Here is a 17,253-nt window from a genome sequence, read left to right on the forward strand (position 1 = left end):
CATATTTATTTTCCTTTTTGTGGCTGGTTGTGGGGCTTGAACTCTGGCCCTGGGCACTGTCCCTCAGCTCTTCAGCTCAAGGCTAGTGCTCTACTACTTGAGCCACAGCACCACTTCTGGTTTTTCTGGTGGTTAATTAGAGATCAGAATCTCAAGACTTTCCTTCCCGGCTCACTTTGAACTGTGATCTTCGGATCTCAGCCTCCTTAGTAGTTAGAATTTACAGGTGTGAGCCACCGGCGCCCAGCTACATATTTCTTTTTTGACACAAAGATGTTTGGATAATGTTATAGAGGACTGTGCATTTCTAGGTGGCAGTGTTTTCAAAATTTCCATTTTATTGAATGAGTTGGTGTTTTAAGTACCAGATATGAAAATAGAAAATCCAATCATGGCCCTCAGCATACTTTTCCATCCCCAGTTGACTTTCTAGGTTGTTTTAAGAACTGTTCATTTTAGTACTGCCCCTGATATCCTAAGCAAACTGAACTATTCATACCCCATTCTGCAATACATAATGATTTTTTCTTGTGATCTTTGTGTAAACTACCCCCTAGGAAGGAATGAACTGTGATACAATCCTGTTGATTGGAATATGTAAATATAATATGTAAATAACTACCACAAAGAACTCTGGAAAGACTTTACTTCTAAGGAGTATGGCTAAGAGCACACAGTCTTGAATTTGTTTTATGAACCTGTTTTGCCTATTCTACTAGGTGTATATTTCTTAGGATCAATGCCCGGGCTGTATTTGGTTCTTTTTCTTTGTGTTTCAGGAGGAGAAGCCCTATGTATCCCATAGTTTCTATGAGGGTTTATTGAAGAGAAGGGTTTACTGGAAGGGGAGAATAATACTATCCTGGGGAATATCTGAATCAGATAGCTTTGATTTACTGTTTAATGCACAGCAGAGTACCTGTGGTGCATCAAGCATTGTAGCCCCTGCTTCGGACTAAAAAGACAAGTATGGCTCAGTCTGTCTACTCTGCCTCCTGGAGGAAGCTGGTATAAGAATAAACAAATGCACCATAGTGCAGCCCTAACCCAGAATCACACAGCCTGTGGGTGGTGAGTCTCTGATGAAAATCCAAGTCTACACAGTTTCAAAGCCATGAAAACAGGACACTTCCACTCAAATGGGTTTGTTTTATTCACAAACTAGGTCCTCCAGAAGCTGGGAAAGGCTGATGAGACAAAAGACGAACAGTTTGAAGAATATGTCCAGAACTTCAAGAGGCAGGAGGTGAGTCCATTTGAGCTAGTTTTGAGAGAGGGAAGCGGTTTAACTGAATGTGTGTTTTTAGGCTAGGGTATGGTCTGTGAAAGTTCAATCCTTTTGTGGAGAACAGTGGGAAGGGAAAAACTTTAACTAACTTTGATGGGGCCTTTTGGAAAGCTCTGTGTGTGTGTGTGTGTGTGTGTGTGTGTGTGTGTGTGTGTGTGTGTGTGTGTGTGTGTGTGTGTGTGTGTGTGTGTGTGTGTGTGTGTGTGTGTGTTGAACTCAGGGTCTCGTGCTTTCATTCTCCCACTTAGAACCACACCTCCACTTCTAGGTTAATTGGAGATAAGAATCTCTCAGATTTGTCTGCCCATGCCACTCAGCCTCCTGCAGAACTAGCATTACAGGCATGAGTAACCAACACCTGGCAAGCAACTGGTTTTTATAAAGATATCGGGGTACAGTCTCACAATCGACTACTAGTGCTTTTATAAGAAGAGAGACAGTGACAAGGGACACATATGCTCCCTATTTCTTGTCATTTGATGCCCTGATCCGCCTCAGGAAGAAGACCATCGTGAGATGCAGCTCCCAGCCTTTCACTCCCTAAACCATGAGCCAGAGCAAACTTTTTTTTGATCGTTCTTGGGGCTTGAACTCTGGGCCTGGGTGCTGTCCCTACGCTCTTCAGCTCAAGGAGAGTGCTCAACCACTTGAGCCACAGCGCCCCTTCTGGTTTTCTGGTGGTTAATTGGAGATAAGAGTGTCAAGGACTTTTCTGCCCGGGCTGGCTTTGAACCGTGATCCTCAGATCTCAGCCTCCTGAGTAGCTAGGATTACAGGTGTGAGCCACCGGCACCTGGCTCAGAGCAAACTTTTTTTAAAATTAATTGCTTCATTTGTGGTTTTGTACTACTAGCAACAGACAATGAAGCAGCACACATTATAACCAGAAACCATTAAAACTGAAGAAAGAACAGATGCGGTTGGATTAACTTGAGGGGAACAATTGCTAATTCTGGAGATGCTTTTGTAGAAGACAAAGCAGGAAGTGGGACTTCAGGAAGTGAGTGGGACTTCAGGAAGTGAGTGGGACTTCAGGAAGTGAGTGGGATTTCAGGAAATGAATGAGGACTTCTGGGAAGGGAGTGAGACTTTAGGAAGGGAGTGGGGAGCATAAAGTTTTGCTTTGATGTTCAGGACCTTTTCAATTTAAAGGAAAGATGGTTTTTAAGCATTGGTATCTCACTAAACATTAGAGAGGAAGTAAGCACTTTGGGCAAAATGATTTCAGTTATTGTATGCTTCAAGTTCATGAATTTAAAAATATATTTAAGTAGTTGTACAAAGGAACTGCCATTTAACAAAGGAGTTTATGAATACAATTCATCTTGATCAGTGTCACCCCTTTTTTCATTAAGTTTATAGGTTTAACAGAGTTTATATCTTCTTCAGGGAGTGAGATTTGTTTATTTGGTTGGTTGTTTGCTTTGCTGATACTGGGGCTTGAACTCAGGGCCTGGGTGTTTTGTCCCTTAGCTTTTTAAATTCACAGCTGACAATCTACTCTTTGAGCCAAGCTCCCCTTCTAGCTTTTGGGTGATTAATTGCAGATAACAGTATCATGGACTTTCTTGCCCAGAATGTCTTTGAACTGCAGTCCTCAGATCTCAGTCTCTTGAGTAGCTAGGATTATAGGCATGAACCTATGGCATCCAACTAAAACCTAACCCTCGGAAGATGAAAAATAGTTGACTCTTTTAATGTATTAACGCATACATAAACATGAATCAGTTACATAGTTGGGAAGCATATCTTAATATTACATTCTTTGAATAGTTTTAGTATTAAATTTTCATGGGAAAATATGGATATAATTTGATAGTCATGCTCTGCATTGTCTACAATCTTTGTAGACAAATCAACAAGTGGATCTGTTCTTACCAGTCACGATTTGGGGTGCAGTAGTGGCATTTCCTTTCACCTAAGACTGTCAAGCTGGAAACTGGATGTCCTGTTAAAATGAGAGTGCTGCTGATTGATTATACCTTCAGGAGGAGGAATTTACTGAAGCTCTTCCTAGATCATGGCTTAAGAGGGGAAAGGGCAGAGAGAGTAGAACTGTAGAGTTAGGGGCCTGGAATAAAATGGAAGAAGATTTTATCTGTGAAGTCAGGTTTGTAGAGCAAAGTCAAGGTTTTGAAAATGAATGCATCGTATCTTGAGGCAAATTGGGCCTCATTCCCGGGGAAAATTAGAGCATCAAAAGCTTCAAGTCAATAATCTAGTTCTTAAGAAACTAGAAAAAAGAAATGCAAAAACCAATTAGAAGCAAGCAAAACGGATGAAAGAAAAATAGACAGGGGCAGAAAAATCAATGAACGTGAAAATAGAAAAACAGTAGTGAAGAGAAAAGAAACAAAAAGCTGATTCTTTGAACAAAATCAATAAAATTGGTTCACCTCTAGGCAAGATGACAAAAGGATAGAGATCTCCAGTCGCAGAAAGGAAATAAAGGATATCACTTTGGACCTTCTGGCCATTTAGAGGATAATAGGAATATTACCATCAACTCTGCACTAAAACATTTGACATCCACAATGAAGTGAGTCCTCTACAACCACAAACTCACCAAGGTGAAACAGGCTGTGACCATTAGAGACAGAGAGTTTTCCATTTAAAGCCTCAGAAAAAGAATCTTAGAAGCCAGATGGTTTCCCTGGAGAATCATGACATTTGCAGAATCATTCCCAATTTTCCACATTCTTTTCTAGAAAAAATAGGAGGCGGTAATTCTTATTTCCTAATTCTAACTGAACCTATGACTAGCCAGAAGCTGCATATTGGTGTTTACTGCTGTAGTGGGGTCTTTTAATCAGTGTAATTCTGTCTTCTTCCTTGAGCATGAAAACCTTGCCTGCCACTGTCCTCCCCATGTCCCCTTATATAACCAGTCCCGATGTGTGAGTCACCTTATCTCCAGTGAGGCATGTGGCCAATGAGTCTCCTGCTTTCTAGCTGTGGGCTGGCTGGTACCCATGGCTCCTTCCTTTTCTTCTCCACTCAGGACTTCTGTCCAATGACTCTCACCCACTCACCCACCAACAGACAATTTCCTAGTACTCTGCCAGCTGGGTTCCCTCTCCATCCACATCTGGTTCTGTGCCTCCATAGACTCCCCTACCCTACTGCCACTAACTCTGTGCACCAGTGGAAATGTGCTGTTATCACCTAATTGTGTTGTCACCTAACTTGTTTATGTGTGTGTGTTGTTTAAAGTGACTTCTATTCCTTTGTACAATCATATTTGCAGCTAGACTCCACATGCTCAAAGATCTATTCTTTCACTGGATCCAATTTTAGTTTTATTTATAACCTTGGATTTACATGAGCTGTATACTTCTGCTGATGGAATAAAGTATTTAATAATGGTCTGGTTCTCTACTAAATGGAACAGGTTTTGTTTTCTTTCTTCCATTTAGTGCCATAGATGAATTAGGCTGAGGAAAGAGGACAGGTGTAATGTTGGTGTTAGAAATGAAATAAATATTAAGAGTACAGAGAAATGCAGAAAAGATCTAGAGCCAGGGCTTTTCTATTGTGCCCAGCTGTGTCTGCTGCCAGGCCCTCCCACAGAAGTCTGCTGTATTGACAATCATGGTGGGTTAGACTTGCTTTGTCTTAAGGATATTAAATCAATTTTATACGTACAAAGCACATCTTTCCATAAAAACACAATTACAAACTATGTGCCAGGGGCTTGTACCTGTAATCCTAGCTACTTAGGAGGCTGAATGCCAGAGGTACATAATTTGGGTCTAGCCTTGGTAGAAAAGTCTACTAGATTTATCTTCATAATAACCAACAAAAAGTTAGGCTGAAGGCATGGCTCGAGTGGTTGAGCACCAGCCCATCAAAGAAGCTAAATCAATGCTGAGTTCAAACCCAAGCTCCATAAATAAAAAAGAAGGAAGGAAGGGAGACAGAGAGACAGAGAAGAAAGAAGAGAAAGAATAAAAGGAGAGGGAAAGAAGGAAAGAAGGAAGGAATGGGTGGTGAGGGAGGGAGAGAGCAAAGGAGAAAGGAAGGAAACACTATTACAAAGAAATGATAATCTTTTCTAAAAGCATACTGGCCAAAATGCCTTTGCTATGTTTTGCTAAAATAGTGGATGTGACTTCTTATAAATCAGTTAAATTAAGGTCCTTATAGCCACTTATGCAATATTTCATTACTACTTACTATACAATGCAAGAAGCTTTATGTTTCTTAAGCATAATTGTAATAGATACCTAGTAAGCCTGGCAAGTCCAGCCTCCATTTCCAGACTAATTGCACACACCTTCTCTTCCTCGTGAGGGAAGCTCATTGTTTAATTTGTAGGATCTTCTTCAAATGAGCCCCAGTACTGGGATGCAGAGAATTTGGCACATCTCCCCTCCATGCTGAGGAAGAGGATCTGAAAAGGTTGTGAGTATTTGCATAAGTGGGCTGCAGCTGGATTGTAGATGTGCATCCATTTTACTGGTTTCCACTGCAATTCTCTCTCCTAAGTCACCTTGTGAGCTTGTGTTGACATTACTATTGGAGCAGCAAACCAAATGGAAGAGATGCATTAGTAGGTGGCCAACTGAGACCAGGAGCTGTAAGGAGATTTTCACTAGAGCTGTGTGCTAGAATATATACCAGTGCATTATGTCTTCATAATTGACAGACACAGTGAAATTTATAGTAGTGGTTCCTGGGTTGTACTCTAGACTTCTGAGTCTGGTCATATAATTTGCTCTGTCCCTTGAGAGTCATCTTGGGATGTTAACAACTTGCATATAAGCCTGAGATTGCACAGAGATGGTAAAGAGAATCATGTTCTTAATTACATGTCGGTTTGGATATACCCCTAAACCTGATTTTAATAAATAAGAATCATCCCAGGAGCTTAAAAATTCTTCTAACTCCCAAGCCCCACCAAACCACCCTTAGGGAAAAAAAATCATGGAAAAAGTATTTGTATTCTTAAGACTCCTGTATAGGGATTTGGTGTACTGTCTACCTAATTCTATAGTGAAGCATAATTATATATTTATACTTTTTACATAGAGGAAAATTGAATATATGTCAGAAAAATTTCATTTGGGGAATGAATTTGATTATTTTCATGACTGCTGGTACTCATGTTTTATAATTTCTTCAGACATAAATTTACTACATTGCTTTGATTTTTCTTATATTCATTGTTAAATAGTTCTTGTAAATTTGCATACATGATTCCTCTGTACTCTGGGATCCTTTCTTTACTGTGATATTTATTTATTTATTTATTTATTTATTTTTGGGTCCAGTCGTGGGGCCTGAACTCTGGGCCTGGGCATTGTCCCTCAGCATTTCAGCTCAAGGCTAGCGCTCTACCACTTGAGCCACAACGCCACTTCTGGCTTTTTTCTTTTTGCTTATGTGGTGCTAAGGAATCGAACCCAGGACCTCATGCATGCAAGGCAAGTGCTCTACCACTAAGCCACCTTCCCAGCCTCTTTACCGTGATATTTAAAGTCATTAAAGCATTACATTCTGCTGGGCACCAGTGGCTCACACATGTAATTCTAGCTACTTAGGAGGCTGAGATCTGAGGATTGCAGTTCAAAGCCAGCCCAGGCAGCCAAGTCTGAGACTGTTACCTCTAACTTACCAGCAAAAAACCAGAAGTTGAGCTGTAGCTCAAGTGGTAGAGTGCTAGCCTTAAGCCCCAAAGCTCAGGGACATCATCCAGGCTTTGAGTTCAAGACTCAGGACCAGCACGCCCCATCTCCCTGCCCCCTCCCCAATAAAACTTTCTGAAAACCGTCTCTGTTTGATTCTTAGAAGTACAGATAAAAAAACAACAACAAGATAGCAGCCGGGCGTAATCCTAGCTACTCAGGAGGCTGAGATCTGAGCATCACGGTCCAAAGCCAGCCCAGGCAGAAAAGTCCGTGAGACTCTTATCTCCAATTAATCACTAGAAAACTGGAAGTGGTGCTGTGGCTCAAGCAGTAGAGCACTCACTTTGAGCTGAAAAGCGCAGGGATAGCTCCCAAGCCCAGAATTCAAGCCCCACAACCAAAAAACAAGATAATACTGTATGTTTCTAAAGTGCTTGTGCAGGTTGGGTTATATTCCTCATGAAGATTCTTTTATGCTATATGACATGCAGCTGAACTTAATTCAGCCAAGAACTTCTGCCAAGAGAAGGTGTTTATCATTTAAGAAGTTATTGAGTTGAATAATACTAGTGACATCCAGTGTGTACTGAGGGCATACTTTGCACTGGGTACATTCTGCTGAGATTTTGTGGGGATTTTCTGCCTTCACCTTTATGACTGTTCAATGAGATAAGTTGGGTGATCATCTTCACTTTTCAGATGAGAACTAGAGAGACGCTAAGTGATTTTGTCAAGGCTGCACAGTTAGAAGTAGGAGAGCTCATATTTTAACGCCAGGCAGTGAGATCCCAGCACCCACAGCCTCCTCCACTGTGTGATAAGAATCACATTGAATCAATCTGTAGAATCGTGCACTGTGGAGAAAAACAAGTGAACAAATTTGACATCGTTATTTATAGGCAAGGCTTATATCGTGAGAACACAGAGGTGGCATCCTTAGTGAATTTGTCCCCTTTGATCAGCAGTTGACTTTTCCTGGCACCCTCCCCTCTCATCACTGGCATTGAGTCTCCACGCCTTGGGGCATCGAAGTGGCAGGAGGAGGACCAAGCACAAAGGCCTGCCAGGATTGGAACCCTGAGCAACATTTTAGCCTCTGTGCTCCAGTTTCTCACTTTGAAAAGGTGCCATCCTCGTGGTACCATGGTGACACAGCACAGCTGTGACACCTGAGGCAGACTCCAGGGACATAGCCACTGGGCAGTGTTAGATGCTACAATTGACTGGCTGTGTTGACAGCTTCTGTGGTGGGCATTGCTCAGTTACGGAGGAACCGTGGTTCCCCAAACTCTTATATCGAGGGGCAATCTCAAGTACCTATGAATGTGACTGTATTTACAGATCAGTTCAAGTAATTAAGTTTAAGTAAAGCCATACAGGTGAGCTTTAACCCAATGTGACTGGTGTTCTTAGAAGAGTCAGAGGCATCAGAGACACACACACACACACACACACACGAGAGAGAGACAGAGACAGAGACAGAGACAGAGAGAGACAGAGAGATAGAGAGGGGGAGGGGAGAAAAGAGAAGAGAGGATAAAGAGAAAGAGGAAAAGCAGAATGGTTTTCCAAGTCAGAGAGTGCAGCATATCTTTGAACTCCATGCAGCCTGCGGCTGGAATGAATGTAATAGCTCTAGAATTATGCAGTTTTCTCCTGTTGCACACACAGTGACTTACCTTTTCCAAAAGATCTGAACAGGACAGTATAAACTGAAGGTAGTGTGGCCTATGGGAAATGAAGGGAGAAGTTGTAAAATTATTAGCTAAGTGCTCTGATTTTGTTTAGTTAAAAGGTAGAAAGTATGCTACATTTTTTTGTTTTATGATTACAGCTATTCCTTGAGAGTTGATGATATAAAATTGAGCCACAGATCTAAAATAAAATAGTGGTAAGTGAAAAGTGCTCTTCGTTGGCCCTTCCCTTCCACCCTCCCATAAGCCCATGACTGTGATTTCCAACATTTACTACTATATCTTCTCTTTCTTATTTGCATGCATTGATATTTACCAAAATAGCATTCAGAAAACTACTGAAATTGTTTCATGAAGCCATTCTTAATGATTGCTTCTTCTACTACAAAGAGTGCCAAGCAAGAAGACAGAAATGTTGATTTCAAATATATTACACTTTTACCTTTGCAACACCAGTTTAACAGCATCTGAAGCTGTTCTAGGGAGAACTCTGGGCATCAACAGGGCTCAGAAGCATCACCCTCGGTCATAAGTGGATTCAGATATTATGCTTCATTAGTCACCTGTTAGCTGGGGTGCTGATTATGGCTTCATTAAGTCTCAACACTTTGATCATCTCATTTCCTTCTAAGCTTCAAAAATGATCTGCACATTTATTCACACTGCTCTCATGATTGAGTGTTCCTGTCTGAACTCTGGAAAAAAGATCATAGCCAGTTTTAATTTTGATGTCTCATGTTATTCATTTTCAAGAGAAAGATGTCAGCAGAGGCCAAACATAATCATATAATAGGGGAAGGGTCATACATTTCCAGCCGTGGATTAGATGAGAGGAATCATATTGGGAAATCACAACATGTTCAGCCTTCTCAGATCCTGGCTTCATGCCTCTGGTGCTGCTGCATTCTACCTGAGCCCTTTTCTAAATGCCTGCTCTCAGTGACTGAATGAGAGAGGCATCTTAATGAAGAATGTATTTTCTACATGTGGGATTTTTTTCTTACTGTCTTTGTTTCCCTTTTCATAACTAAAGTTACTTATAGTGATGAGTTATTATACTCACCATATTTTGGTAAGACGATTCAATAAGCTATTGCTTGTTTAACACATGTTAAACATCTATTGCCTTAGGTATTAGCCAAATCTGAATTACCTGACTAATGATATCTTCTGGATTTGGTTTTGCAGATATAGTCAGGGCCAGAGCAACAGCTGACTTGCCCAGGGGTGCTATACATATGCTGCTGTGTGGAAACCTACTCTTGATTGTTCTCTCTCTGTAGCTCATTTGAAATCATTCATTCTTTCTATATGATTTGTTCACAATCCTATCAAACTCATACCTCCACTATGGCTTCTTTCTTCTGAGAAGTAGTTACTGAGATTCAAGTAAGATATCAAAAGTTTGCTTCTTTCTTGGCTTTTGAGGCATTAGGCAGATGTATTTTCTAATAATGCATTTTAATGCATCAGAATTTTATCTGTACTAACTTGTTAATTTTCAAATATCATTTGGCATACCTTAATGCAGTACTGGTTTTAAAATAAGTTCATCACCTGGAGACTTCGAGGCCTGTATTAGATCCTCCCACCAGCAACTTGGCGCAATTTGGAGAAAACCTTCCTTACCCTTTCCTCTGCGCTTACCAGACTGTCATAGGAGAGTTGGATGAAGTAGCATTTATAGCTGTTAGTTTGAGTAAATCAATGTATAAGAACTCAGTAGGTAAAAAATAGTATTAAGTGAAGTAAGCCAGGCCCAAGGAAACATAGGTCCCATGGTTTCCCTTATTTGCAATAACTACTATATGTCTGGGACAAGCAGAAAAGGTTAGACAAGATGATATTAAGCAAAATGAACCCCAAGATAGGGACACAAGTAGTTTTTTCTTTCTTGCTATTGTTTCTAATGTATTTATAAGGTACCATGTGATTTTTTTTTTGTTGCTTTGTACGTCCCTCCCCCACGATATAACCCCTGTTTTCACTGTATTTGCTGTTGGTATAACTTGGGGAGGGGAAGGGAAAAAACAAAATGTTTAAATAGGGATACAGGTTGACCCATTGCAACAATGAGATGCAGAAGACACTGTTGAAAAATGAACTTTACAATTTAGTGGGGGGGGGGGCGGGGGGGGAGTGGTAGTTGAGGAGGTGGGAGGGAAGGGATGATAGGGAAAAAAACAAAGGAGGAGGCAACAGTGCTTGATAAGAAATGTACTCATTACCTTGCTCATGTAACTGTAACCCCTCTGTATAGTATTTTCACAATAAAAAACTTATTAAAAAAAAAACTCAGGCTCAGTGGTAGAGCGCTTGCCTTGCATGCCTGAGGCCTTGGGTTCGATTCCTCAGCACCACATAAGCAAAAAGAAAAAAAGCCAGAAGTGGTACTGTGGCTCAAGTGGTAGAGCGCTAGCCTTGAGCTGAAGAGCTGAGGGACAGCGCCCAGGCCCAGAGTTCAGGCCCCACGACTGCCAAAAAACAAAAACAAAAACAAAAAAACAAAAAAACTCAATAGGTGATTGAGGGCTGTCCGAGGTGCTGAAAAAGTCTTACAAAACCAGAGCTGCCTGGGAGCCCAGGTGGTGTGGTAGTATTTTTTCTTCCTCCCATGCTTCGCCCCCCTACATGTGTGCAGATAGCCAAGGAGCCCTTGTTACTGAAGATCTGCCCGGTGTTCTACCACATGGAAACACACTGAATTGGGCAAAGATCCCTGACATACTCCTTTGTGGATGTGCCTGCTGCATCGTTTCTCTTGTTAATTTGATTTTTAACTTCAGTCAAATCCTTAGGGGGCAAGACCATGAGAAGGCATAGAGGAATAAGGGAATAAAGCAACAGCTTCGAAGTCCCACTCAGCAAGGACATAAAAGTATTTTCTTCTGATTAGATGCCATGATTCTCAGATATTTATAGAGTTTTTCTTTTTTTTTTTTTTTAAAGTACTTTATATGTGTGTTTAGTTAATTTTTGATAGCTCCATGATGCATTCTAAAAAGAACTTGAGTTGTTTTCCAGGCAGGTTGGGCAGTAGGTAACCGGAGAGCTTGCATGCTGCTTTCCAGCCCTTAGAGAGTGTGAGGGCCCCTGGGAGGGAGTGGGCAAGAGGAACTTTAATGAGTAAGGAAAAGCACTCCAAGTCCCTCAGGCTGCGTGGGAGGAAAGTGTGGCCCAGGAGACTGGCTGGGCTTGAGAAAGCTGCTGCTTCTGACACATAGATAAATGATTCAACTGAAACAATAAAAGACCTTTCGCCCAATGCAGCAGTGGTATTATTCCACTACACCAGATACATAAGCAAAGAATTTTGTAGGTGGAAGATCCTTGGATCTTATCCAAAGAGGAGTATTGCTAGGCAATTCAGACAACTTAATTATAATAGATCTCTCGCTCCCCTGTTTTCCATGAACTCCAGGGAGAATGTGTGATCAGGAGGTAGAATAATAATTTTAATTTTACCTTGTAGAGAATGACATGAAGAAACAAGGAAAAATACAGGCATATATCCTTTGGGTATAGAACCTTGAGTGTTTTCTACACACACACACACACACACACACACACACACACACACACTCACACACACACACACACACACACACACACACACACACAGAGCCACAAAATACTTAAAGCATACTAGTATCCCTGAAATGGTAATTTTCAGAGGAATTTGGATGAACCGCAGATTCAGTGACATTTGAGCAGTGTGCTAAGAACTTGTTGATTTAAATCAATGGGAGCTATTTTGGAGATCTAGGATATGGGAAGAAATGGAGAAAACAAAGCAGGAGCCATTAGAAAAAGATGTAGAAATCACCCATTAGGGTACTGGGATGTTCTGAATACAAACCAAGAAACAGCCTTTTCTAGAAACAATGCTATGTCCCTGAAATGTGGGGAAAATGGTACAAAGACAAAGGTAATGGAGGAGGGAAAAGCCACAGGAAGAATAATACAGAATAGTATAATGCTAAAGAAGACTATAATGTTGATCTTTTCAGACAAAAAAATGCTCTAAGCCTTAGTGATACTTTATGATTTTACCTAGATCCAACAGCTAAATAATGACAGAGTTCTAGACATGTTGTAGGTGAATAGCCAAGGAACATAGAGACATATGCATGATTTTTTAACTGAAAATATCTTTGGTTCACACCAAATAAAATACATTTTTCTTTTGTACTAGTACTAGGACTTGAACTCAGGGCCTCATAATTCTTGTTTAGTTTTTTTCTTTTTCTACTCCAGGCTGGAGCTCTACTACTCAGCCACAGCCCTACTTCTGGCTTTTTGGTGGTTAATTGGAGACAAGGGTCTCAGAGACTTTTCTGCCTGGGCTGGCTTCAAATCACAATCCTCACATTCAGTCCTCTGAGAGTGTTGTGCTGAAGAAACTACTTTTGCATGCTGTATGAGAAGACTGTCTATTCAGTCTTTTATCTTTCTTATTTAGAGGGAATTTCAGATGACTGTCATTGTGGTTATTAGTTAATGATTTATGATATATTAATACCTTAGGGGAACATATAGTATTTTAATAGTTGGAAAGGAAGAATGTCACTTAAGTTAGCCTCCAGTTTATCTACTCAAGTTGAATTCATCTATGGTAGCCATTACTGTATAATCTGAACTTCCTTCTACATTTACATAAATGTATTTAAAATATCTTCAGAGATGCTCATTTTATTTTTTAAAAAAAACCCTTATTCTTTCCCTTTGGTAAGATGAAGTCAGAGCATGGAGTGGAGTCTGAATTATTTCATTTTCTTTCTTGTTCTGGAAGAAAGGGCAATGCATTAATTATGGGCTTCATTTGACTTCTGTGAATGTTTGGGAGAAGAATGTCCTTCTCTGCGACTCTTCTGCTATTTCTAGACACTGAACAAGTCAGGTGACTCATGGATGTCAATGTTCGTGGCAGCCTTTGCATGTCTCTCTGGGGGCAAAATATCCTACTGGGCAAGACGGGAACATTGTCATTGGCATGGCACCTCTGTCTTTGTCATAGATGAACCCTGAATGACAGAGCAAACTTGTGAAAGCCAGAGCCATGTGTGACGTGGGGATCGTATCTCTGTTAACTGTCTCATTCTCTTTCATAATGGAGCTATTGTAAAAGATTGACTCCTCTTCCACTGGCTCGTCTCTTTCTCGCTCCAAAGCTGTATTCTAGGTTTCTTTTATGGCTGTATTTGACAAACTGTAAAGCACCCCAAGGTTCTATAATTACCTAATTTCAGAAATGTGGTGCTGGGATTGAAATCCTTTTGATTACACCTTTAGGCGTCAGATCAAGTTGGGTCTAGATCTGTCCAGGAAAAGCACATGTCTGCTTTCAACATGATTCACTAAAACTTAACTGATCCTATGGATGAGTCTGGGGCCTGGGTGTAATCTCTCAGTTTCATTCTATCTCTTCTGACCACTTGGGCATCCATTGTCTGGCCATCCAATTTGCCCTCAATCTTGCCAATTTGTTTCTTTTCTGAAATGTACCCATAACTTTAAGTGGGTTTTATTCTGCTAACCCTATTATTTTTTTGCTGTTGCTAGATTTCCATGTTCCCATTTCAGCATTTCCTAGCTTGGTAGGGACTCATGTCATCAGGCCATTTAGATTAAGTTCTGCTGAGGTTGTGCTGTCTCAGTGGCTGTCCATGCTGATGGTTAGTCACTGGCCTGAAAACAATTAGCAGCCAGTATCTAGAACATTCCAAAGCTATGGCAGAGGAAGAAGTGGCAGGACAGAGCACTAGTGGCCTATGCTTAGCTACTTAGGAAATAGAGATCCAGAGGTTAATGGTTCAAGGTCAGGCCAGGAATAAAATTCATGAGCTCACATCTCAACCAATATCTGGGTATAATGCTGTGCACCTGTCATCCTAGCTACAAATGGGATGACTTAAAATGGAAATCACAGTCCAGGGAAAAGCTCTTGCAGGCAAAAAGCAGAAATATATGTCAAGTAACAAAAGCAAAAAGGGCTGGAGGTGTGGCTCAAGCAGTAGAGTACCTGCTTGGAGTGAGGCCTTGGGTTGAAGCCCAATACACTAAAAAGAAAGGGAAAGAGGGCTTGTCAGAGCACATGTCACATCACTTCCACTCACATTTCTTGGACTGAGTGAAGCCCTTTACAACCAAGTCTGATGTTGCTGAAGCAGGAAGTAGAATTTTCTGCTCATAGCAGATCTTAGGTTGAAAATAATAAAGTATCCTTTAAATAGTTTCCTTTCCAGCCGGACGCCAGTGGCTCATGCCTGTAATCCTAGCTACTCAGGAGGCTGAGATCTGAGGATCACAGTTCAAAGCCAGCCCAGGCAGGAAAGTCCGTGAGACTCTTATCTCCAATAAACCACTAGAAAACCTAAAGTGGCGCTGTGGCTCAAGCAGTAGAGTGCTTGCCTTGAGCTGAAGAGCTGAGGGACAGCGCCCAAGCCCAGAGTTCAAGCCCCATGACTGATAGGAAAAAAAAATAGTTTTCTTTCCAGATTTTTATACATAGTATAAAAAGTATATTCTTCTTTTTCTGAAGGGGATATATTCCAGGACCCCCAGTGAATGCCGGAGGCCATGAGTAGTACCAAACCCATGCATACTATGATTTGTCTGATATACACTGACTAATGAAGAAGTTTAATTCATATGCTAGGCAAGGGATCAACAACTTAGCATAGATCTTAGCAAGCTCAGCATATAATTTTCATCCTTCCCTTATGTTGAGAACTTCACCTTTTCCCTTAAAGGAGGAAGCACTTTCTAGCCTGTCTTTGGCATATTTGAGCTGCTGGAATCACTGCTCTTGCTGAGGTTATTATTAAGGACAGTGAAGGTCATTGGATTACAGACTATGATAAAGTGACAGTTGGTTTGATAACTTAGACAAACTGCTAGTGGGTGGGAGCCTCTACTGTGTGGATTCGCTGGAATAAGTGATGGTTACATTTCTGGGAAGGGCAGAGTGGTAGAGCATAAGGTTTCATCAGACAGTACTAGGGTTTGAACTCAGGGTAGGCAGGCGCTCTTGTACTTGAGCCACACAGCTAGACCTTTTTGCATTGCCTATTTCCAACGAGTCCTCTTCCTCTTTGATTCCTGGCTGGCCGAGGCTGCTGCCATCCTACTGGTGCTTCCCGCAGGAGTTGGGTAACAGAGTCATGTGACTAGACAGACACTGGTTGAAATGGAGAGTCTCTTGAATTTTTATGCCCAGATAGGCCTTGAGCTATCATCGTTAACTCTCTGCCTTCCAAGTTTCTAGGATTACAGGCTTTTGAGCCACTATGCCTGGTATAAAACTTAGGTATTTTTCAAAGTGGTTTTTTTATTAGCATCTATTAAGTGTACAAAGGACTGTTCATTGTAGTTTTTCTATGTATGCATGCAAAGTACCCCGATCAAGCCAATGTCCTCTATCATGGTTCTTAACTTAGGAAGATTTCGACCAGTTTTTATTACTCTACTTGCATACATACAGAACATAGAAGATACATTGACTATCTCTCTTTTTGGCACCTCCCACTAGTACCCACACAAGTTTTACTTTCATGGCCTTCATTTTCCATCATTTGTTGTGTGTATTAATTGTACAAAGAGCTTTCATCTAATGAATTGAACAGGCAGTTCTCAGAAGAAAAACGCACATGGCTAATGGATATATGAAGAAATATTCAAGGGAAATGCAAATCAAAACACTGCTAAAAATCCACTCACCCCAGTCAGAAGAGCAATCATAAAGAATACAAACAGCAAGAAACTCTGGTGAGGATTCTACCCCTCATCTACCGCTGTGGGCAATGTAAACTAGAATATCATTAGGGAATTATATACAACATAAACTATACATTTCCGTATTACATTTTTTGACCACAGCTGACTTCAGGAACTGAACCTATGGAAGTGGAACGGGGTAAGGGCGTCTTGAGGACTCCAGGTGTTTCTTCTCTGGATCGTCTACACCTTCTACTTTTTTTCCCTCAAATGTTTACCATTAGCATTTTCATTTGGTTCTCATCATCTCTGTGGGAATAGGTTTATACTATAGAGTGTCAGAAACCTACCATAATTTATTTAAATTGGTCTTAGCTTGTAGCAGTGTGGGTTCACAGTAGCTTTCTAAATAGCTCAGCAAGACAAAAGAAACTAGGACTTGTCATTTTCAACCACACAGAGACATTAGAGAGGGAGTCAATGTTAGAAGTTTGAATGATTTTTGTTTTGTTTTGCTTTGTTTTGTCATGCTAAATAGAACCATTCTGGTTGAAATTCATTCAATGAATGAGCCCTAACCTTTTATCTGATAACAGCTGAGTTTACAGAGCTGGAAAAAATAGCTTTGTCTTAACTCAAATCCAGACTTTCTTACCTGAGTTTTACATAGATTTAATAGGAATAGTAACACTATATCAGTGTTTTGCAAGGGCTGTCTAGAATGCTATAAATGGCTCGGGATGTTGGGGTGTCAAGTAGGAATAAAGACACCAACATGAAAGGAACTCAGCAAGGCAAGGTTTACTTCTGCAGAAGGATGCGCCATCAGCCAAAACTGGGGCAAGCAGTCCCACAGAGCAGGCTGGCAGCACAAATCTCTAACCTTACAGGCCCCGCCCCTCTGCTCCGATTGGCTGATCTTAGG

At 40.9% G+C, this 17,253-nt stretch overlaps 1 protein-coding gene across 2 annotated transcripts in view; it reads left to right on the top strand.

Moving 5' to 3' along the window:
- The window catches only part of Amph (amphiphysin), a 145,760-nt gene that overhangs the window by 50,155 nt on the left and 78,352 nt on the right, over window positions 1-17,253 (top strand). For both annotated transcript variants that reach the window (XM_069998537.1, XM_069998528.1), the window contains exon 2: window positions 1,166-1,246. In XM_069998537.1, the coding sequence (XP_069854638.1) occupies window positions 1,166-1,246 (81 nt within the window). The remainder of the gene's footprint in view (window positions 1-1,165; window positions 1,247-17,253) is intronic.

The sequence above is a fragment of the Dipodomys merriami genome, unplaced genomic scaffold (assembly GCF_024711535.1).
Source record: "Dipodomys merriami isolate MVZ:Mamm:240054 unplaced genomic scaffold, mDipMer1.0.p SCAF_104, whole genome shotgun sequence".
Lineage (NCBI taxonomy): Eukaryota > Metazoa > Chordata > Mammalia > Rodentia > Heteromyidae > Dipodomys > Dipodomys merriami.